This window comes from Lonchura striata, chromosome 14 (assembly GCF_046129695.1).
Source record: "Lonchura striata isolate bLonStr1 chromosome 14, bLonStr1.mat, whole genome shotgun sequence".
Taxonomy (NCBI): Eukaryota; Metazoa; Chordata; class Aves; order Passeriformes; family Estrildidae; genus Lonchura; species Lonchura striata.
Genome location: NC_134616.1, coordinates 18,882,539 through 18,906,441, shown reverse-complemented (window position 1 = coordinate 18,906,441; position 23,903 = coordinate 18,882,539). Strand labels below are relative to the sequence as shown.

The 23,903-nt window shown below is 40.8% G+C and overlaps 1 protein-coding gene across 2 annotated transcripts; it reads left to right on the top strand.

Moving 5' to 3' along the window:
* The first annotated feature begins 819 nt into the window (after positions 1–819).
* OGT (O-linked N-acetylglucosamine (GlcNAc) transferase) lies at positions 820–23,869 on the top strand. 2 transcript variants are annotated; one of them, XM_021534536.2, is made up of 22 exons: positions 820–988; positions 4,630–4,780; positions 5,958–6,201; positions 7,717–7,785; positions 10,785–10,901; positions 12,217–12,296; positions 13,487–13,682; positions 13,920–14,060; positions 14,234–14,334; positions 14,521–14,674; positions 14,779–14,880; positions 15,120–15,299; positions 16,043–16,201; positions 16,825–16,914; positions 17,690–17,815; positions 18,237–18,407; positions 18,526–18,642; positions 18,722–18,889; positions 20,864–21,016; positions 21,697–21,949; positions 22,140–22,263; positions 22,816–23,869. In XM_021534536.2, exons 1-22 carry the CDS (start codon positions 952–954, stop codon positions 22,988–22,990), a joined length of 3,108 nt encoding a protein of 1,035 aa, XP_021390211.1. In that variant the 5' UTR covers positions 820–951; the 3' UTR covers positions 22,991–23,869. The 2 variants fall into 2 exon arrangements, with proteins under 2 accessions (XP_021390211.1, XP_021390210.1); XM_021534535.2 differs by having other exon boundaries at positions 4,600–4,780.
* The last annotated feature ends 34 nt before the right edge of the window (positions 23,870–23,903 follow it).

Here is a 23,903-nt window from a genome sequence, read left to right as displayed (position 1 = left end):
GTGGTTTTGGGAACTGCCTAACTCCTACCAATACCTCAGAAACAGCTGCCCTGCTTTTTCTAGAAGTTGCAGTAAGTTCCAGGTTCCAGAAACCAGACTTTTGGTGATTTGAACCTTTAGGAAGGCTCCCGGTTCACCGGAGACTGCTAACTTTCAGTGCCCCGGGGAGCTAGTGCAGTCCCCGGAGCTCGGTGTGGAGTCCTGGTGCGGCTGACGGAGCTCATGCAGTACAGCAGGAATGGGGACACGGACGCCTTGGCTGCCATTTCTCTGTGCGGGTACACGGTGAGCTCCGGTGTCCCGGTTATTGAGCTCTGCTGTCCGTGTGACGGAGCTGCACTGTGTCTGAGCTGATGCCGCGGTGAGCCCCACCGGCCGATCCCCGCTGTCCCAGCCCCGCTGTCCCAGCCCCGCCGTCCCGCCGTCCCAGCCCCGCCGTCCCAGCCCTGCCGGCCGATCCCCGCCGGCCGAGCCCCGCTGTCCCAGCCCCGCCGTCCCGCCGGCCGATCCCCGCTGTCCCAGCCCCGCTGTCCCAGCCCCGCCGGCCGATCCCCGCTGTCCCAGCCCTGCTGTCCCAGCCCCGCTGTCCCAGCCCCGCCGTCCCGCCGCCGCGGTCCCGCCGGTTCCGCGGGGCCACGTGCGGGAGTGCCGGGAGGCGGCGGCGCATGCGCAGTGCCGCCGCCGTTGGCGCAGCGCTGCGCGCGGAAGGATAACTTTATCTCGACCCGTGCCTATTGCAGCAGGTCCCTCCGCCCGCCGTGTGGCAGCGCTGCCCGGCGCCGCCCGGACTCTTTTCCGCGGGGATAGTTCCGGCCGCGGCCATTCGGTACCGCCGCCGCCGCCATTTCGGGAGCGCCGCCTCAGCGCGCCGCGACCGCGGGCAGCTCGGCCCGGCCCGGCCCGAGCGCACCTTCTGCCGTCGCCGCCACAGCTTCCCCGTCTCCTGTCCCGATGGCGACCTCCGTGGGGAACGTGGCGGACAGCACAGGTACCGTGCGCTGCGGCGCTGCCGAGGACGGGCTGGCCGGGGACGGCGGGGGCCCGGCCGTGCCCTCGGCCCCGGGGCCGCTCCCCGCCGGCCGGGCCGGCGCCCAGCGGAGGTTTCCGGACGCGGCCGGCGCGGTGCCCGCCGCCCGTGGGGTCTGTGCGTGCCGGGCCCCGGCGCGGTCCCGGGCGCGCTCCGGTGGGCGCTGCCCGTGGGCAGCCCCGGGCCGCTGCCGGGGAGGTGTGAGTGCGGCGGGCTCGCTGCTATATTTACCAGACTATCAGGTGACTGCGTTAGAGGGCGAAGTAGGGTAAAAGCCTGACCCAAAGTGTGCGTTGGTTTGCCCAGAATCGCTCGCTGCACTTAGGCAGGACTTTTTTTTCAGCAGCCTGGTCGAATGGAAGGTGTCCCTGCCCGTGGCGGTGGCATTGGAACGAGATTATCTTTAAGGTCCATTCCAACCCAAAACGTTCCATGATTCTGTGGCATAGACGAACGCTAAAGCGCTTTTCTGAACAGTAAAATTGCGTGTTGTATCAAGGAAAGATCCTGCCCTAAATTTAGTTCGCAGATCCAGAACTTGAGGAATGGAGGAGAAATCTGACTTCCTTTGTACAGCAAGAGAAAGAAGTGTTGGCTTACTGAAAGGGTGAAAGGACAGCGCAGCTTTATCCCCCAGATTTTGAGGGTTTCTGTAATCAGGGGGGGTGGGGAGAGCTGAAATGATGCTTGGGAAAAGCAAAAGGAAAAGGAGGATTTTTGGAGAAAGAGACGGGACAGCGGTGCAGGAGATAGGGATCTAAAGAGAAGCGGTAGTGATACGGAGAAGTGCTGCAGTACGGTGTTTCGTACTTTCTCAGCTAGAACTGTGTGTGGTCAGCGAGGCTGCAGCATCCTCTTGTAGCCGGGATCCTTGCGGGTAAAAAGAGCCACGTGCACGCTGGGAGGGAGTCCTGTGCTATCCAGCACCTCCCAGCTGGAGGGAACCACTGCTTCTGTCTGGAACTAGATGGTGTCTGAAGGCAAGGTTGAGCTTGATTGCAAGTGCTTAGGATGGTATTTGTGGGGGGAAAATGGCCTTGGGTGCCTTTCTGGTGGTTCTGTGCAGCTTTTTGTTTGCTTGTATCGTCCAGAACCCTCAGGGAAGGTCATTGTCACAGCACTGTACTAGACTTTTCCAAGGTCACAGTCAAAGCATGCAGCACAAATTAGCCAAGGTACAGAAATTAATTTATGCAAGACACGAAAAGGGATTTTCCTGGCTGTGACTTCTCACTGCAGTTATTTTCTTTACTAATTGATTCAGTGAGCATCCTTTCATGGGCTCTTTTATGGATATTTTGCACTCCATAACTTCCAGCCAACTTTGTATTAAAAGTTTCATTTGTTCTGGGCTTCGTGATGTGGCTGTCCACTTCTGCTTTTCAGTGTACTTCACAATCGATTATAAAATAACTGCTTGGAGGTAGATGACTGGCAGTTTTACACTGAGGTTGCCCTATCTCTGGAGACAAAGGTTTTGGCTTGTTTTGTAAACAGAGGCTCTTGATAAATTAAAGAAAGTGTCAAGTGTTTCTTCGTTTGTTGGTTTTGTTAGTAGTTCTCATTTTCAGGGGTTAAATCTCCACTGCCTGCTCTCTTGATCTGGCAGTTGCACCTGCAGTTTGACTTCTTGCTTTAAGTAGGCAAAATGTAGCATTGATATTATGACTGAAAGCTTCTTTCCCTGCAGTCATAAGTCTTGAAGTGAAAACTTCTGGGGTGTTAAGCTTTGGGGTGCTTTTTAGTTGGTTTTTTTTTTTTTTTTTTTTTTTTTTCTTTGACATTTACTAAAACAATTGAAATGTATTTGAAGAAGAAATTGAGTTCATGAGACACGCTATTCCTCTATCTGGTTTCTCTGTGCCATCAGCGGAAGTTGGCGCTGACTGCCAGAAGGGCAAAACCTGTTAACAGCACAGGGACCAAGTGAGGAACAGTTTGCTGGTGCTCCAGTATTACTGTCAGCACCATTTATAAGCAGTGTGGTTTTCAGCCACAGTTCAACATTCTCATACTGAATAAAGGTTGTACCTTTTTACCTTTGCCAGTATGTTTAACCACATCCTGAAGTCCACGTTGCTCTTACTCAGGGTTTGAAAAACAGGAATCTAATCTGGATCAAGATACTTGGTTACTAATTTGTCAGTTATCTAAAAAGAGACTGGCAGTGGTAGTTCAAATTTACTGTGGCAGAGACAATACACTATCTGGAAAAAATACTGTACTTATATCATACAGGACTTGGAGTCTTATACTGAAACCTACTGGTGCTAAACCCCCAAATTTGAAAGTAATTTAAATAAATTACATCAATCCCAATTTCATAAAATAAATGCTAGGTAGTAAATCTGTATTTATCTTTATGATTATATAAATTATATGATTATGATTATTTTTGCCATCTTTAAAGTTCTCACAAAATCATGAACTTTTGTACTACCTTACTACAAAAATGTAGGTTCAGGTATTGAGGTGCTTTCTTGTATTAGGAAAGGTTTATCTGTTTCATTTAGAGTCCAAATTTTAAAACTGTAGGATGAGGTGGAAAGTGTTTAATGAATGGAATTAAGGGGCTGCAGAGTGCAGGAGGGAAAATGAGAGATACTTGGAGTAATCAAACATTTTAATAGTAAGAGTTGTTGATATAAAGGCAGAATTTGAAGGCCAACACTTCTTTCTATGATGAATGGTTGTGGGTTTTCCAAGTTGCACTTGCTTATTACTTTGTAAGAAATTTTACTTACTTCTCTCACTTCTGGTTGCTTTGTCTAAAATAGGTGGCATTTCATTTAAGTATTTTGTTCTCTGCAGTTGGGTATTAAATACTAAAACTGTTTTGTCACTCCTGTTCCAGCTAAGCCTCCAGGAGCAGTAACTCCTTTCTACCCTCTCTGTTTAATGGTTCCTCCTGTAGGCTAGTTGCATAATCATTGAAGTGTGTGTTTGTCTCTCATCAGATATTGTTGTTCCAAGACCATTTTTTTTTCTGTGAAGGGATTTTGACTCCTCAGAGGAAGTATGCAGGATTCAGTGAATGTTACCCATTGTGCTTTTTTTGCCTTTTTTTTTTAAGAACTTTCACTACTTACACAGCAAAATTTTCTTTTGTTCAAGTCCTTTATTAAAGTCTTTGTCTCCTGTCCTTCATTTCCCTATTAAACTGTTAGAACATTTTTTAACATAGCAAAGATTAAGATTTTCAGTTGTGGGGAGGAGTGAGGAGAGTCATTGTTCTGTTAGCAGCGCTTCCATTGTTAGAAACCAAAATATCATATCATGATAGGAGTCTTTCAGAATAATGGAAAATTATTGACTTGCAAATATTCACAGTTGTTACAGTCTGCATTTTTGCTATTAATATCTGATGAAGTCAAGGACTGGTTCAGATAAGATCTTAGAGTCCCAACTGTCACCTGCTGTAGTGTTTAATATAATTTCAAACATTTTTATCCATTACTTGTGTACATTTGTTTTTTGTTTTTTTTTTTTTTCATTGTTTTGTTTTGTTTTTGTTTTGTTCCCATCATCTAACTTTTTGTTTTCCCCCTTTAAATGTTTTGGTGATTCTCCAGAACCAACGAAACGTATGCTTTCCTTCCAAGGGTTAGCGGAGTTGGCTCATCGTGAGTATCAGGCAGGAGACTTTGAAGCAGCAGAGAGGCACTGCATGCAGCTCTGGAGACAGGAGCCTGATAACACTGGTGTGCTTTTGTTACTGTCGTCCATTCACTTCCAGTGTCGCCGACTGGACAGGTAGGCTTCTTCCCTCTGGAATTTTGCTTGGACTTGTCAGCTTTACAACAGACAGGAGGCCTTGCCATTACCGTTGTGCTATTTTAATATTGTGCATATTAACATTGGAACATCAGCCACATTGGTGTGTGCTGGCAGGATTTACAAGTAATGTTCATTCCACCTACAGTCTAAGGGTGATGGTGATGAGCCAGGGACGGGCGAAATGACTCGCACGATTTCAGGAGGCAGAATGAGTGTTCATAGGAGTGTTATAAGAGCGTTCTCTTTTATTGAGAACATTAATTCCATTGGTCTTAAAGTAAAAACATTTCACCTGATTGGTACACTGGACTTAGGTCAGTATGGTAGAACATATCTATAAACAAACAAGATAATAGATTGTTTACATTCCTCCTGGACTTTTTCACAGGCTTAGCCTGGCAGAAATCTTTCTCTTTTTCTATCTGACTGAACTGAGAATATCCACAGAAGGGTTTGTGGTTTGGGTTTTTTTTCCTTTAGGTTGTAAAACTTCCTGCACAACATGTTTAGTTAAAGGAATTTTGTGATCTGAAAGTTGTTTCTATGTTCTTTCTGCTTGTGTGTTCCTGATGTTGCTCTCTGTGCCTCCAGCATTTTGAATTTCACTTGTTCTAGCTGTAAATTCATGTTTGCTGGTGAAGGAAGTGAGAAATTTTGACTTAGATTTGTTTTACATAGCCTTCTGATTGAAGTCGTCGTAGTTCAGATATTGGAAAATAGAATGAGTGAGGGTACAGCAGAATTTTACATGTAAGTCATGTCCTGCTTCTCAAAAAGAATATCAAGTGGAACATTGCTTACAGATGTTGGAAGAGGGATTTCTGTAGTGTTTTTTCCAAGTGTATTTGAGCTCAGGTTTGGTTAGGCAACTTGAACCCTTCTCACTGTAAATGAGAGCTGTCTTTGTTCAGTACAACCTAAAATGGGAACCAGGGCGATCAGAGTTTAAAGTGGGAGCATAAAAATACAGGACAGCTCTGTAAGTCCAGATTTGTTGCCTGTATGTTTGGCTCACCTAGGCATGAATGTTCACTAGAGTAACTAGATAAACAAACACTGAATGTCGAAGGTGGGTTTGTTTGGGTTTTTTTTTTTTTTTTTGTTTGTTTTTGGGTTGTGGTTTCTTATTTGCTAACTGATCTATTTTCTTCAGGTCTGCTCACTTCAGCACTTTGGCAATCAAACAGAATCCACTGTTGGCCGAAGCCTATTCAAATCTAGGCAATGTGTACAAGGAGCGTGGACAGCTGCAGGAAGCAATTGAACATTACAGACATGCACTGCGCCTCAAACCAGATTTCATTGATGGATATATTAATTTGGCTGCTGCACTCGTAGCTGCAGGTGATATGGAAGGAGCAGTACAGGCATATGTATCTGCCCTTCAGTACAATCCTGTAAGTAATGCTTTATTTTATAAAAGTACATTCTTTATTACTGCCTTAGGACACAAAAGTAGCAGCTTTCAAAGAACGAGTAATTGATAACCCTTCCAACTTGTATACCATAAACTTAAGCAGTTAATACTATTTTGAAGGCTCTTCGAGAGGCTTTTGTCACAAGTTGTGTATTGCAGTAGGGGCTACTTGTTGGTTGTTTTTCTCTATATGTAAAATACTTAACTTTTTAGATAAAAGATAAGCAAGGTTTGGTTTTACTTTTCTGAAGGCAGAAGCTTCAATGAATGGCCCCATATTTAGCTTTATGTGCTTTAAGGTAGTAGTGCAGTGAGGGAATTGATGCTTAGACTTCAATGACAGATCTTGGAAAATCACCAGTTATTACTTTATAATGAAGTCAGAAATTTGATGGCAATGAGTGTTGCCTTGGTAAGATTTCTGCTGTAGACTGAATTAGATTTCCATTGTGGACTGGTTTACAGGAGCATGAGTTCGGGTTTTACAGGCTGAAACTGACTGTCTATAAGTGACTCCTGTAAGATTAATTGATCTGGTGTATGGGTTTTTGGTTGTAACTGTTTCAAATTGACATTTTTAGTAAACAGACTACAGTCCTCTGTTTATTTTGCATCATGCTCATTACATTTGTATAGTGTTTGTCAGTGTGATAAAGTTATTTGCTTGCTCTTTGGTCAAACATTTTGATAAAAAGTACTTCAAGTGCAGCATTGGTCCCATGTACATAAATCCTTTTTCTGTAGGAAAAGCAAAAGCAAACCCAGTCGAGCAAGAACTCAGACCCTTATTTCACTGTGTTCTTAAGCCAGTGTGAACTTGTCTAACTTAATATGGCAAATAATGTGACTAGTAGATGCACTGGTTAGAATAATGTGAGATGATGAGATTTTTTTGCAGGAGTTGAGTTTTGTTTAGGTTAGTAAATCCTTTCATTAGTGTTGACAAAATGTCTACATTCTCTCGGGTCTTTACTGCTGGATAATGCTGTTGCAGATTTTTCTTTTATTTCAAACAAATGAAACAACAAGAACACGTAGTAAAGCTGTTGGATGGATTAGTGGGCAAAACAGGAAGGAAAACTTCTTTAGGGATAGAGGCAACAAAATCACTTTATATCTATTTAAAAGCCATAATGGCAACGGTATACCTTAAGAGTACAGGTTTGGCGTTGTGGCTTGGAAAAAAAAAAGGGGGAGCTTGAAATGCTTACATCTGGCAAAAGGACTTAAGTGGGTGGGGTGGGGCATTTGTTTTCAGTTTTTTATTTCTGTGTAGTAGGAATTGTATGAAGTACTACTTCTTTTTAATTCTTTACAGTTGTGCTTTTACAGTACTAAATTTGCTCAGAAAAATAATTTACAAGAAAAATAATTTACATTTGTGATGTTTTTAAGAATCTAAATTAAGCTTTAGAGGACTGGGTTGTTCCTTGCAAATTTCTCTGTGAAGACTTGTGGGGAATCTGAAGGTGATGGTGTGATTTTGATTTTTCAGGACTTGTACTGTGTTCGTAGTGACCTGGGGAACCTGCTCAAAGCCCTGGGTCGCTTGGAAGAAGCCAAGGTAGGTGTTGGGTAGAATACATGTAAACATCAGTGTTTTGAAAACTTGAACTTTGCACCAAGTCTTCAAATCTGCGTTGATCAACAGACAGTCCGAGAAACTTCTGAAAACTGAAGGCAGTGAAACACCCCAGAGTAGTTGCAGGGCAAGATATGGCATGTCCATGTTTAAAAAGTTGCTTTAAGTCAAGAAATGGAAAGTTACCAAGCCTTGCTGCTGAACTAGACTATCTGATACTATTCTGAAGTATTGGGCAGGGGCTCCATCATGCTTTCATCTGGAAATAAGTAACAATCCTTCAGATCTGAGGCTTGCCTGCTGGTGCCAAGCAGAGAGCCTGTGGTTAGCTCGAGATCCCTGTACGATGCAGGTGCTATTGAAAAGGCTGCTCTTCTAAAGTCCTTTGCGGCTTGTAAGTGGAGAAGAAACTTATCCAACTGTTACCTTGTAATATTGTCTTAAAGATTTTTATTCTTTTAACTTTTCCCTTCCCTTGATAGTGGAAGAAAGGCTAGTAAATAATAGCTGCAGTATGTGACACATACCACCCCCCACCCCCATCCCCCAATATCTTTTCTTCGTCTTCCCTCTCCCCTCCCCCAAAATAAAAAATCGGAAGGACAAAGCTGGTTTGTTTGGTAAATGAACTGATCAAAAGAAAACTTGCTGTAGTGAAAAGGTGGCTTCTAGCAGTCGTGCGTTTCCTAAACTTGAGAATTTGAACACCAAGATGAGTTTAAAATTCTTGGCACGTTAAAATTTGGATTGCAGAAAGAAATTGTCTTGTTACAAGCCACCTTACGCGTCCGCGCTGCAGGGGTGAGGAGTGTGGAGAAGCCAGAACCTCTCTGGGCTCCACGGCTGTCGCTCCAAGCCCCACGCGCATGCTCAGAAGTGGAGTGTATGAACAGCGTAGCTGTCTGTTTGGCTGCAGCACCATTGGGGGAGGGTGGGGATCTTTGTGGCGTAATGGGGACTGCAGGTTCAAAATTCAATATTGCTTTGTTTCTCATTAACAACTTGGATGCGTGTACCACCTTAGGGTAGCCTGATTGATTTGGTCGGATCCAGGTTGAAAACATTGTGCAGCAGCATTCGGAATTGAACAGTCTTTGAGACACTTGGTTGTCAGCCCACCAAGCGGACAGCTAACATGAATTGCACTTCACTGCAGCTTTAGTGTGACTGGTATAGGCCAAGACACTGCGCCTGCCTTAGGTTGCTGACTTCTTTGTTTCAGAGCTCTGGAGACACCTAGTTTGAAAGTGTTATTCCGTTTTGTGAGAACTTAATAAACGAGGAAAAACATCTTGAGTAAATTGCAATGTGTTTCTTTGGTTATCAGTCCATTTGAAAGATCAAGCCAGCAGATTCCTTGCAGTTTGAACTAAAATTTAATTTCTTTGTAGATGTTTCAGAGCCTTTCTTCCAAAAAAAAAAGTCCCTGCTGTATGCAATTGCCCGATTAACCCTCTCCCTTCTGCATGTCTCCCTTATTACAGACAGATTATCCTCATTCCCATGTGTTAAGACATATCCAGAAAAATGCAATTGCTTTGTTGAACTCTTACTAATGATCTTGTTTTATTTTCTCTCTTGTTTTTGGTTTTTCACCACTGATATTGTATTTAGAAGGTTTCAGGTGGGTGAAACCTCCTATTCCATGCGTAAGGTGCCTCGCTGAAGGGAGCTCGAGGCCTGGATCTAGGGCAGACACACACCTCCTCCTCCTCTTCCAGCAAGGAACGCACCGAAAAGTCACATGATGAGAAATATGGTAACGGGTTTGTAACTGCCACAGCAAAACCATTTGCCTCCATGCCTGAATCTTCTGTCTTGTGGCTTCAGAAACAGCTTAAAATATTTAATTACAAGCAAGTAATGTAAGAATATTTTATACTATTAGCCACAAATTCTTTCAAAGAAATAAAGTAAAAGTAAATTAAAATATTTTTTTAAGAAATAATTGGAGATAGTTAATAGTAAAAGCTTCTAACTCTTCCAGTTGTTCATTTTTTTCCTTTTTTCTTCTTTGTTTGGATTGCAGCGTTCTGCTCTTCTGATGATGCGCTGTGATCCTGCAGTAGCGCAAAGGCTGCGCAGCGGTAACGCGCATTGCGTGCGATTAAAGCCCCCGTGAACGGTTGACTCGATGATTAATCTCTGATCGGGCAAATGCCCGAGCTCCAGGCTGCAGCCTTTTGGACAAAATTGGGTTGTAACGCATTTACAGAGTGCAGACATCAAATTTAACAAGCGAGTTTTGTATGGGCCTGTCTGGTAGATTAATGATTCTGGTTGGCTGTTCACTGCACCTTGGGGCAATCACTAGAGCCAAGCAGTTCGCAGCGATAGCGTGGCGCCGTGCTGGGTAGGATGCGCAGCGATTTCTTGCGCTTGCATTACAGGGACCTAAACCTTCATGCAATCCTGTCATTTGAGGTTTTGAAGCTGCAGGAGAGGTTGAATTGTATTTGAAGAAACTAGGAAACAAGTTATGGATGGGGTGTGCCATCTCATTTGACAAGCACATTTTGAGCTGAGGAATGGCTTTTATCTTTTTCAGTAGGATTTTTTTTGCCTTTTTTGGTTTTTTTTAAGTAATTTCTATCTGAATTAAAATATTTGAAAATTTTGTTTCAGAGTGAAGTTGTTTTTACATGGTATTTTTTGTTTTTTACGCACTTAAAGGCAGCAGATGTTCTGGTGAACTACTTGAATTGTTTCTAAGATGATTTCTGTGGCAATTTGGTGTCTGAAGGAATGTTAATCTGTTACCAGCATAACTGAAAAATGGTGGGCTTGCACCTGGGTTTTGGTTTGCGCTGGCGCAGGATCAACAACAGTTTGCAGCGCATTAGTTTTGGCGCAAGCTAGCCTATACTGCAGGGTCACTTTTGGCTGGTTAGAGAAGGCATACTAACAATTTTTTTTTCTCATTTTTTTCTTTTTACAAATATTCCCCTTCCCTTGTATCTCTCTTCTTTAACTATTCCAAGGCCTGTTACTTAAAAGCAATTGAGACTCAACCAAACTTTGCAGTGGCTTGGAGTAATCTTGGCTGTGTTTTCAATGCCCAAGGAGAAATTTGGCTTGCAATTCATCACTTTGAAAAGGTAACTACCTAAGGGAGTCAGCTTCACTGCTAGATTTATATTTACATGCAGTTGTGTGCTTGCAGGTGATAAATATTTCAGTAGTGCAGAACTTTGTATGATCCTGTTAGTTAACAGCTCATGGTAATTGTTCTTTTATGCTTGCTGATGTTTCAGATTTTCTCTATGCTACTAGAGAGAGACACGTAGAACCCTCATAGAACTTCACATATGTCAAATATGAGAAAATTAATTAAATTGTTCTTCAGCCCTTTCCCAGACTATTTTTTTAAAAAATCTGATTTGCTTATCATGTTTTGCATGTTTTGTGTGTGAGAGAAAGCATCAGCTTGGTGCTTAAATCTATTTGCATTGTGATTTTTGTTTCAGGTATTACTGTCCTTTGAGTAAATGAGAAGAACAGCTTTAAGTGACATATTAATTCCTCTTCTCCAGGGTTATTTTTCACTACTGTTCAGATTTCTCTAGATTAGTGTCATTAAGTAGTTGTCTGAGACCTTCCAATTAGTGTCTGATTGGTATCTTAATTAATTTTGTCCTCCTCTCTGGAGTTTCTAGAGTGCCCTAAAGCTGAATTTAAGATGTGGCAACAGTTTCTTCATTAACTTCATAACTTTGACTGTTACAGAAAAAAGTAGCTGCTCAAGATTTTTTTTTTTTTTGATCTGTGTCTAGTCTGTGACAGTTGAAGTATTTTAATTTGGAATAGTTCTCATGAGACTGTAAGAGTGGGGCTTGTCAAATACTCAAGCTTTGTACTGCAGTTTCTGTAACTGCATCAGTTTTAAGTGATTTTTTGCATTTTATTAGTTTTGAAGGGAGCAAAGATGTTTTAGTTAAATGGCTACTCAGTTTTCCTGGCACACATGATGTGTTTGCTGTTTCCTTGTTTTTGTGAGCAGCCTGTTTTCCTGCACTGATAAAGCATTAAAATTCTGTCTTATTTTGCAGTAGATAAAGGATGCAGATAAGGTTTTTTATGGTTTCTTCTCTAAAAACAAGCTAGAGATAGAATAGCATCAGTAGACAGGAGTGTTATGTATAATCAGTCTAATGTGAAATAAGTGCTTAACACTTTATTGTGCAGTAGTTGCAACTCAAGCAAACAAATAAATTTGAAAGTAGTAAGTGCTGTCATTTCTACATATAAATAACTTAGCTCTGTGATTTGTGTGTTTTCCTTCTTTACTGGGTTATTGATAAAGATTTAAAAGCTTACAGGTTATGTTTATAAAATTTTTAAAAAGCAGCAAACAGCTCAGTTTCACAAAAATGTGTTTAATGCTGAAAACTTTTACTTCAAAAATATTTTCAGGCTGTAACACTTGATCCAAATTTTTTGGATGCTTATATCAATCTGGGAAATGTTCTGAAGGAGGCAAGGATATTTGACAGGTAAGCAGATCAATACTGTTGCTCTCTGTAGCTTGTCAGATATCAAGATACAGATTATGTTCCTTCTGTAAATTGTCTATGGGCAGGGGTAGCAAAGACTTCGACTCTAAGCTTAGCAAGCAAATATCTTTTGAAGTGTAGACAGACCAGGCTACTGGTCTGTTTGAATAAAAATAAATAATTCCAGTGATATGTGTTCTTTCTTCTTGCTTTCTTGTACTTAATGCATTGTCAAAACTGAGAGTTTCTTATGAAAGGAGATTTGAAATTAAGGCTACAGAGAGTGAAAATAAGATGCACAAAAGAGACCTGAATGCTAAATTTCTCTTTTTTGATTATGTGATTCATAACATAATTTGCAAGTGTGTCCCTTCTGAAATTTCCCTTTAGTGTGAGACAAACTGGAATGCTGGAATTCAGCTAAATATCTGATTAAATATTCTGTATTTCTGACATGTCTGCCTCATGTTATTGCCTTGGGTTGCAGTTGTGTTCGTGTGTTGTTGAACTAACCTGTTCTGAGACCTCTAATCTGATATGTGAATCTTCTGTTTCTGGGAAAAGATCCAGGCTGTGTTTATATGCAATGTAGCATATTGCATCTGTTAATAGGTTTTTAATTTCTGATAGCTGTGGTTTGTGGCCCCAAATTTAATAAAAGCTTGCAGGGAACAGGTTAATTATCTGCACTGCACACAGTCTAAATGATGCAGTGATGTCTGATTTGACCATGAACTAGTGGACCAAACATAATAATGTTTTTCCATAATTTCAGATTTTGCATCACCTTTTAAAGATTTGCTTTATGTACATAATGGTTTTCCTAGAAATTGGATTTGAATCCATCAGCCATTTATATAGTGCTATAGGAGCACATAATTAAAGATTTCACTTTTGAGCAAAGTGATTCGATTATTTAAGCCTAAGCAACTAATGGTAGGTTAGTGGAGAAAATAAAGATGTAATGTGATACTGTTTATCTTGTTAAAATTGAATAATGGGCAAAAAATGGGGTAAGGGAAAAAAAGGGTTTTTCTCCTAGTAATAACAAGAGTTTAAAAAAAGTAGCTGAAAGCTTTCCTTGTTTTCCAGAAGACTTAATGTTGTTCACTATACACTGTACAGGTAAATAATTCCTGCTCTCTGGATGATTGTTTACCTTCTTTTTCCCCCCCCTTATTTTGTTACAGAGCTGTGGCAGCTTACCTGCGAGCCTTGAGTTTGAGCCCAAATCATGCAGTTGTGCATGGCAACCTTGCCTGTGTGTACTATGAGCAGGGCCTGATAGACCTGGCCATAGACACCTACAGGAGGGCCATTGAGCTCCAGCCCCACTTCCCTGATGCCTACTGCAACTTGGCCAATGCCTTGAAGGAGAAAGGCAGTGTAAGGAGCACTTCTTTCTTAAAATTACAGTGAATGTTTTTTTAATAGACACCAGCTGTCACCAAGTTGTTGAGTTGTTGAGCAAGTTGTTAAGATGGATGTTAATGTCACTTAAAAGGAAGAATAATCCAGGAAATATCTCATCTTGACCTTTTAAAAGTGATTGTATAATGACTTCTCATAAACAGTGTTTTTACAATAAATGTTACAATATTAACAGTGCCCCTTTTTTTGAAGGTGGTAGAAGCAGAAGAATGCTACAACACAGCCCTTAGACTGTGTCCCACTCATGCAGACTCGCTCAACAATCTGGCAAACATCAAGCGGGAGCAGGGCAATATTGAAGAAGCTGTCCGTCTTTATCGAAAGGCTCTTGAGGTACAGTTGAGTGTGAGGGGAGAGGTGGCTGCTTCAGGTTGGGAATGGGTAATAGGACAGAGGTTTTTTTCCCCTCTCTCTAAAAAAAAAGTAAGAAAATAGAATAATAAATGCAATTTTTGCCGTGGTATGCTTGTGACGTTTGAGACAGAGTCAACTTCTTTTTCTTCCAGGTGTTTCCAGAGTTTGCTGCAGCGCATTCAAACTTAGCAAGTGTTCTGCAACAGCAGGGAAAGTTACAGGAAGCTCTGATGCATTACAAAGAGGCTATTAGGTAAATGGATACTCAGAGTCCCAGCCTTTTCTAATGGGAAGGTGCCTAGATTTGTGCAGAAGGTGGCTTAGTCATGTGTTGTAATTTCCATAGTTGCTCTTCAAATGGAATAGTCTGGGTATGAGCATGTTTTTTCATTGGAGGAGGAGCTTTTCTTGTTCATGACATATTATCTTTATTTTTCAGAATCAGTCCCACATTTGCAGATGCTTATTCTAATATGGGAAACACTTTGAAGGAGATGCAGGATGTTCAAGGAGCTCTGCAGTGCTACACCCGTGCCATTCAGATAAACCCAGCTTTTGCTGATGCCCACAGCAACCTGGCCTCTATTCACAAGGTAGCACATGTCAATGATTCACTCTTAGAAGAGTGTGGTAGGGTACTGTGAGTAGTTACCCTGAGGATATTTTTACCTGCTGACTCATTTCTGTATTTTCACAGGATTCAGGGAATATACCAGAAGCCATTGCCTCTTACCGTACTGCTCTGAAACTGAAACCTGATTTCCCAGATGCCTATTGCAACTTGGCCCACTGTTTGCAGGTGAGGAAGATGAGGCTTTGTTTGTGATTCTTAGGATTCCTCTGCAGGAGATTATTAATTTAAATTAAAGAGTTAGACTTCAGTCTTAAATCAGGAGATAAGATTATACAGTCGTCAACAGTAATTACAGAAGTTCTCACTTCCATTTTTGAAAGAAATATTAATCTCAACCTCTGATATTACTGATACAGGCCAAAGGAAGCTGTTGTCCTAATCTTGATGTTTTTTCTTTTTTATAGATTGTCTGTGACTGGACAGACTATGATGAAAGAATGAAGAAGCTGGTTAGCATTGTAGCTGATCAGCTGGAGAAAAACAGACTGCCTTCTGTACATCCACATCATAGCATGCTGTATCCCCTTTCTCATAGTTTTAGGAAGGCTATTGCTGAGAGACATGGAAATCTCTGTTTGGACAAGGTAGGAAGTTCTATACAGGCCAATTGTTGATTGTTGATTGAAGTTCTTTGAGGCTTTGCCTGTTCCTACTCAAAACCTAATAGTCAGATTTGTCAGTATTATCATTTGTAAGCTTTCTGAGTCATTGACATGTGAAGAGGTGGGATGTAATGTTCATAGCTGTTAATGCTTGTGAGTTTTGAGTGCTTGTGAGTGCTTTGTGAACTTGTGCAGGTTGAAAATGTGCTGTCAGCTGGTGGGAGGGTCCAGTTAACTAGTGGAAGAAACACTTTGTCAAAGTGACTTATCTTGAGTAGCCTGATAATCCTGTCAGAGATAGTGGTTACAAGCTGATGCCTGGGCAAGATGGAGAGCAAAGAACAGAACAAATGCTGACGTGCCTTGCAGCAAAGCTGTTCTGGTTACTAGTGGCTTGTGGTTTGAGAACTTCTGAGGGTTATGGTGTGGTATCAGGATATTTAAGAGTCAGGGTGGACTACTGAAACTGTTAAAATAAGCAGAAATGTGGTAGTGATGTCTGTATTTGTCTGAGAGCAGAGACATCACACCTTGTGACACAGTGTGTGGGCACTGCACTTGGCTCCAGTGGAATACTTAGAATACAGGTTTGGAGCAGCAGATGTCCATGACTGCTTGGTTGAATGTGGAATAAGGTTAATTCTGCAAACTCCTAGGCAGGTTTTGTCCTGTTGTTTAGATTTTTAGTTCCTGAGATTGTAAACACTTGAGTGTTTTCTTGGCAGATTAATGTTCTTCACAAGCCACCATATGAGCATCCCAAGGATTTGAAGGCCAGTGAAGGTCGACTTCGTATTGGCTATGTGAGCTCTGATTTTGGAAACCATCCAACCTCACACCTAATGCAGTCAATTCCAGGCATGCATAACCCAGACAAATTCGAGGTAAAAATAAATATGGCATCCTTAAGGCTTTAAATATGCCTATAAGTGGTAGTTGTTTTTCCCTTAGTGCAAGTAATTAAATGAGGAAAGAGCAAGTTTTTGCTTCTTGGGTTTGTTTTTTTATGGGTTCAAGAGTTCTTCAGCCCAAATCATCCTCTTTTACCAATATGAAGTACTGTTTTCAGATACACTTCTGGTTTCCTACTTGGGAGAACCAGTCACTGTTAAAAAGCTTCCCTGAGGCTTAGCTTGTCTATTCAACCTGATTCATAGTTATGATTCTCACTAATTACAAAGTCAGAGGTGACTTGAAGGCATTCTTAGAGATCTAATTCTTATGCAGATCTGTCTGTTAAGGTACTTTGCCTTGCACTGATGAGAACATTGGATATATATGTCTGTGCAGGATGCAGTGCCATACTCTGGCACCAGAACTAGGCCTTGTTCAAATTTGTCAAAAAATGGCCCAGTGCCTCTTTCTTGACTTCTTCCTCAACTGGTAAATGCCATGTAAATAAATATGATTTGTGTGAAACTAGATGTGATTTAGTATCACAATATAGCACAGTTATTTTATGGACAAGTTGTCAAAGATACTTAATTTTTGGTGCATCATATTTTAGGTATTCTGTTATGCCCTGAGTCCTGATGATGGGACAAACTTCCGTGTAAAAGTAATGGCTGAAGCAAATCATTTCATTGACTTATCTCAGGTGAGCTTGTTTCATGCATTGACCTTTTAACAAACCTAAATTCTTCTAAATAAAGAAAGAGATTAATCTCTAGTTTGAAATTCTTAGTTGAAATTATTTCTTGAATTAGGCTAATGTTAGTCTTGAGAATTTGAAATTTGTAGATGTATTGGCGTTATGCCCTATCTGGGGATGTGATGGTTATCTTGTGACCTCTGATTATTAAAAAGTAACATTATCAATATTTAATAACTCTCACATTAGGTCTCAAGAGAAGTAATATTTAAATGCTGTGGAGAAGTCAAGATGTCACAACTACAAATTGGTTTAAGCTTGCCTTAGGTTCAGTGTGAAAACTGACCAGGATTTCAGTATACACAGCAGTCAAGGCAAAACCTTGTAGAGTAGTTAATGGGCTTATTATTGATCTTGATTTTGATCTTCTGTACTACCTTAGTTTGTAAATGTGCCACTTGCCCTATGTGAGCTTTAATTACTAATTTTAAATTACTAATTAATTACTCCACCTTAGAGGAGTGGGTGTGATGGAGGGTGTTCTGGTTTGTATAATCTCAGTTTCTAGCCTTTAGCTTTTGTTTTACTGCTGCTCAGCTTTACTGCTGCATTGAGGATTTACACTTCTGTAAAACCAGGAATAACAAGATTTAAGTCTCACTTAAATTAAATTATGCAGTTGGCATCTGACCATTGTTACACTGATGACTAACTGCATTTATTGCTGGAAGACTGCAAACAAAAAGAACATGTGTTAATCTATTTATTTATTTATTCTTAGATACCATGTAATGGAAAGGCAGCAGACCGCATCCATCAGGACGGGATTCACATTCTCATCAATATGAACGGCTACACCAAAGGAGCCCGAAATGAATTGTTTGCCCTGAGACCAGCACCTATTCAGGTAACTAAGTTACAGAGCTCTTAGTAAGCCAGAATCAACGTCAGAGTTTTTTGGGGGGATTTTTTGACTAAGGATTTTCTAAAATGCCTATGGAAAGGGAATGAGCGAGCCTTAATCAGAATCATTCTAGGCTACAGGAATTGTCTCAGGTGAGAGAAGCTGTAATCACTGGTGGCTGGTGTTCTGGCTTCAAGCTACACATTGTGGGGAAAATCTGCTTGAGAGATCAGTTTTAGAGCATTTGAACTGTTCACTGTCTTGGTATGGAAAGTTTGGAGTTAGGGGTTGATCTTCAGTTGGTAAAGCAGAAAAATGAACTTGAACCTATATGTGGCAAATGTAACTTAAAAGTCATTAATTTTTAACTGCCTTTATTTTTGCAATGCACATGGAACCAAAGCCTTGCTTGTTTGTTTTTTAGGCGATGTGGCTAGGGTATCCTGGAACTAGTGGGGCATTGTTCATGGATTATATCATCACAGATAAAGAAACTTCACCAGTTGAGGTGGCTGAGCAGTATTCAGAGAAATTAGCTTACATGCCAAACACTTTCTTTATTGGAGACCACGCCAACATGTTCCCCCATCTGAAGGTACGTTGGAAGATAGGGCAGGAAAAGTAGGTGTTTTCCATAGGTGTCTTTATGAAGTGGCAATTGGTATAGTATTGTAAGGGATCTTGTAACCTCTTGAAATCTTTTTTTTTGACAGAAAAAGGCAGTCATTGATTTCAAGTCCAATGGTCATATTTATGATAACAGGATTGTTTTGAATGGCATTGACTTGAAGGCATTCCTTGACAGCCTTCCTGATGTCAAGATTGTTAAGGTGAGAGCTACTCTTGGCTGTGTACAGTTCTGGGCACTGCAGGTAGTACTCCCTCTGATCCTTGTGTGATTTATCTCAGATGAAGTGTCCTGACAGTTGTGACAACGCCGATGGCAATGCCGCCCTCAGCATGCCAGTGATCCCTATGAACACCATTGCAGAGGCTGTGATTGAGATGATAAATCGTGGGCAAATTCAGATTACTATCAATGGCTTCAACATCAGTAATGGATTAGCAACTACTCAGGTGAGGCACTTCAGGATACTGTTCTCTTCGTGTTTATGTTCTATATGTATGATTGAACATAACAATGAAGAAGAACCTCCAAGCAAATGTGTTTTCTGTCACGTTGATTCCTTTAGTTTTCATACTGAAGGAAGCTCATTATAAGCCACAGATGTACTGGAAGATGATCTTCCCCCCCAGAGATAGAGGAATTGTATCTAGAGGTATCTAAAGTCCAAAGAAATTCTTTCTTATTGCATAAAGAAGATATTTGCTTGTTCTGAATTTGAAGGCAAGATTTCCTTATTGCCTGCAGCCTGCCAAGATTTGTGACCTGTTACTCAGTGTCAGTTGTGTTTTTCTGTTAGAAAAAAAATTGCTGAGTAATAGAATAGAGGCAAAATTATTCCACTGCATTTCAACAAAATTAATTAATCTTCTTATATCTTTCAGGATTTTGCACTATATTACCATCTCTCATTGTTTAACAGTTCATGGGATTTTAGTGACAATTACTGGTGTTGTTTAACTCTTCTTCCACTGCAGAACAGTATTTCCCTTTTAGAAATGCCATATTCTAACATTAGCATAACTTGTTCTCTTGTGAATTTTATTCAGTTTACAGTCCCTCGGGAACCTCTTTTACATCATTTTGATACCTTTTATTACCACTGCTCTGTTAGTAATCTCATACCTTGCTGTGAGTTCTTTTCTCCACAACTGAGACTTTTCTTTGAGTTGGTAATAGTTTGTCTTAGTTTGGTCAGTAGGGCTGTTAGCAATTTTTTCTGAAATTGTCATCTGAGAATCATAGAGAATTCTTGTCTTAACACTCCACGACTCGGATGAAACACTCAGCTCTGTCTCTGTGCACTTCTAAAACTGGATTTCTGTCTTCCAGTGACATTAATATAGCACTTCTTTGTGCTGAGGTCAGTTACTTTTGGGCATAGATCAACAAGAACTGAGCATTGTGTTTTTTGGGGTCTCAGTGACCTGAATAAGTAGCATATTTACCAGCTTCTGTTGAGCTGTTGTGCATCTTCTAACAGTCAGTGACAGTGAGTGATTGTCGTTCACATCATGTGTGTCATCGGTGGCTGGCTGCAATGCCACTGTCTGAATTTTAAATACATATGTATGTAAAAATACATATATATAATGAAAAAGGCTCTAAGTAGCTGTGTTGCCCTCTCTGTGTATCTGGTTTTGATCTTGTCATTGCATGTCATTAAAAAAATCTAAAATCCTGCTTCCATTTTACTAATCCTCAAGACTCTTGCATGGTAACTTGATTATTCCAACTTCATCCTCTGCTGCTTTTTATTAACATATTCCAATTCTTTGTGAAGGCTGTAATTTCTCATTTTTTAAAAAGTTTGGTATTAACTTCTAATTTTCAGTATTTTCATTATTTTCCTTGTCAACTGGTCTTACAGTCTTATCGGTTACATATGAGTCTGCATCTATTGATTATCTGTTCTGTCCTTACTGTGTTCTATCTTAAAAAAAAAAAAAAACAACCACAAAAAACCCACACAAAAATAAACCACAAAAATCCAAACAAACCAGGCCTCACCTTTGCTTTCTAAATACCTTTTTATTCTGTCTTTCAGTTTTAATTTAATTTTTGGTCTCAAGGAAATAACGTGACCTTAAGGAGGATAGGATTCCATGTGTAATGCCTCTTTATATGATTCTTCTTTCCAATTATTCCAGTTACTTGGAATTTCGGGGAGATATAGGAAGGGCATGAAAATGCCCAGTGTTTTTTGCCTTGGTGGTTGCAACATTGTGGCATCCACAAGCGTGTACACATACCAGTTAAATTCTTGCTGTGGGTAAGTAGACAATTTTGTTTTGTATCATAAAACCAAAGATATGCTTACAGTAATTTGTTATGCTAACAAGTGTGTCTCAGGACAATTCTACAGCGCATAGTCTTGTTTCCTGCAATTTCAGTGTTTCAATAGCTTTTTTTTCTTTTTCTTTTAGATAAACAACAAAGCAGCAACTGGTGAAGAAGTTCCACGGACTATAATTGTTACTACCCGTTCTCAGTATGGCTTACCAGAGGATGCTGTTGTGTACTGTAACTTCAATCAGCTCTATAAGATTGATCCTTCCACCTTGCAGATGTGGGCTAATGTAAGTATCTCTATCCAGTAGGAAATCTAAGGTCAGACTTCCAGCAAAGCTGTTCATGTTAGCAGAAATTCATGCAAGTTAACTTCTCTGTGGAAAACATTGACCTTGAGCCATTTGAATCCTTACAGTGCTCATGTTGCAGGGCTTAGTGTTAGTAGCATATAGAGGGTTTTAGATGTATTTCAAATTATATCTGTGTATCTAGCCAGTGAAAATTTGTTTGGGACAGCTTAAGTATGCTGGGTCTCCATTGTGAAATAATTTTGGATTTCCTTAGTCTCTCCAGTTGATTTATAACTGGCCTTGGCAGTTGGTACATTGATAAATCTGAGTGGAGAGCATTTTTATCAGGTTCTAGCTTACTGCTGAGAGCTACTAGGGGCTAATTTTTTTTTTATATTCCATAGTTTGGGCCTATACATAAATGAGATTATAAATTTCAATATTTACTCTCTTAAGGAACTGTTTTGTACACTGTTGCTCAGAGTTGCTGTCTCTTTCAGTGGAATCAGAAATGCAATCCCAGTGATCTTGTTCATAATGATGATCTTTAGTTTCTGCTGTATACCTCAAACTTCTGAATGATGATGCCTTCCACTTCATTTCAGTATGTGGCAATTTATTGTTTAGAAAACTAAATGTTCCTCTCTGAACTTCCTGTATTTTCATTTTTGTTACAGATCTTAAAAAGAGTTCCCAACAGTGTGCTGTGGCTGCTACGTTTCCCAGCTGTAGGAGAGCCCAATATCCAGCAGTACGCACAAAACTTGGGTCTTGCCCAAAACCGAATCATCTTTTCACCTGTTGCCCCCAAAGAAGAGCATGTGAGGAGAGGACAGTTGGCTGATGTTTGTCTGGACACTCCCCTTTGCAATGGGCACACAACTGGCATGGATGTGCTCTGGGCTGGGACTCCAATGGTCACTATGCCAGGTAGTGCAGTGGGGAACCTACACTGAACACTTGGGTTGGAATGTTAGTAATTTTTTAGTAACAGCAAACACATCAAATTGTGCCTTTTGTAGAGGCAGAAGGAAAGTAACTCCTAGTGTGTGATAAGGTACTTGATAAACTAATTCCTGGTTGTTTTTGTTGGTTTTGATTTGCCTTTTATTTTCTTCAGGTGAGACTCTTGCCTCACGAGTTGCTGCCTCACAGCTCACTTGCCTGGGTTGTCTTGAGCTCATTGCAAAAAGCAGACAGGAGTATGAGGATATTGCTGTGAAACTGGGAACTGACCTGGAATAGTAAGCAAACTTGGACTCTAATGTGGGAACATCAAGAATGTAGAGTACTGTATCTGGGCACAATGCTGAGGCATAAGTAGTTCTAAGCCTGCAGATACTTTATATGTAAAATAGCTGGGCAATCCTCTTCTAGAGGTGTCTTGTGTTGCAGTTGAATCGGCTTCTGCTTTTGTGGTAACTAAACGGCACTCCCAGTTAAGTTAACAATTCTGAAGAAACTATGTGCAAAAGTGCAATACAGTTCACATTTTGTTCTTTTTAAATGGAAGATTGAGCAGTTTGTCACTTCAAATTAAAATAATGCTGTGAAGTGTTACTGCACTACAGATAATGCAGCAAGTTAATGTTGCAGCTCTTCTGATTTGAAGTTGTTCTGGTCTGTATCAGAAATGAGAGGAGCTAGAACAGGAATTTGGTGGAGGTGGGGGAGCAGGTGTTTTTGAAACAGTTATACAGGCAGTTCTGGGTTAGCTGAAAACAGGAGGTTTCAAAGGTAAACAGTGTGATGTGGTATTTTAAACATCTCGTGACTGCTTTAACTCTCTTTTGTAGCCTGAAAAAAATCCGTGGCAAAGTCTGGAAGCAGAGAATATCCAGCCCTTTGTTCAACACGAAGCAGTACACGATGGATCTGGAGCGGCTGTACCTCCAGATGTGGGATCACTGTGCTGCGGGCAACAAACCGGACCACATGATCAAACCCGTGGAGGCCAGCGAGTCTGCATGAAGAGAGACTGGCTGTGCCCACAGGAACTCTCCAGGAGCTGAGCCTCTCCAACACTTGTGCAGAGATGATGAGCTAAAAACTGTGCATTTCTACTTAATCTGCCTGGTACTCTGTGGCTGAAGTAATACACGATGGTGATTAAAGCACAGCCAGACTTATTTCTTGCATGATAGGGAAAGACTCAATAGAGCCTGGGATCCTTTTATTCCATGAGGAATTTGAGTGGGATTGAGCCGTGTACACGTGAGCCTGTGTGTATGAGTGACAAAGTGATTGCTGGGGGAAGTTTGAACTGCCCAACCAGTTTATGATATCATGGATTGATTTAATCTTCCTTCAAACCTCTCTCCTTTTATGTGGATTGGGAATTGGAGCGTTTTACCTTTGATTTTGGGTACTCCTGTTGGTATATATGTGGTTCTCCCATGACAAGATTTCCAGCTAGCGAGTTGCTCCCTGTGTTAATTTCTAAACCACGTGGACTGAAAGGGTGTATGTGCTGGTGTAGTCTTTTTTTATAGGTTTTATAAACCACTTGAGCCTATATCAGCCTTTTAATGTTTGACCTCTGTTTTGGAGCTCTCTCTGTAATGTGTTGGTTAAGATAAGAACGTTTGTTTTTTTTTTTTTGTTTTGTTTTCTAAGCTTCTCCAATAACTCAGCTAATTGGCTTCATGATGGCAGCTCCTATTCTGTTAAAAAACCAAAATTGATTTGAAATTAATCCTTCCCACAAGTGTTTGAGGTGAACACAAACTGGTGCCAAATACACATCTTTCAGGAATGATTGTTAATTATGTATAGGGGTGCAGTCCTAGGTACTGTAGCGAAGACTTAAAAAAAAAAAAAATAAAAGCTTTGGTTTGCCAGTTTGACTGATTTGACCGGTGTGTCACGTTTTGTGCTGCTGTCG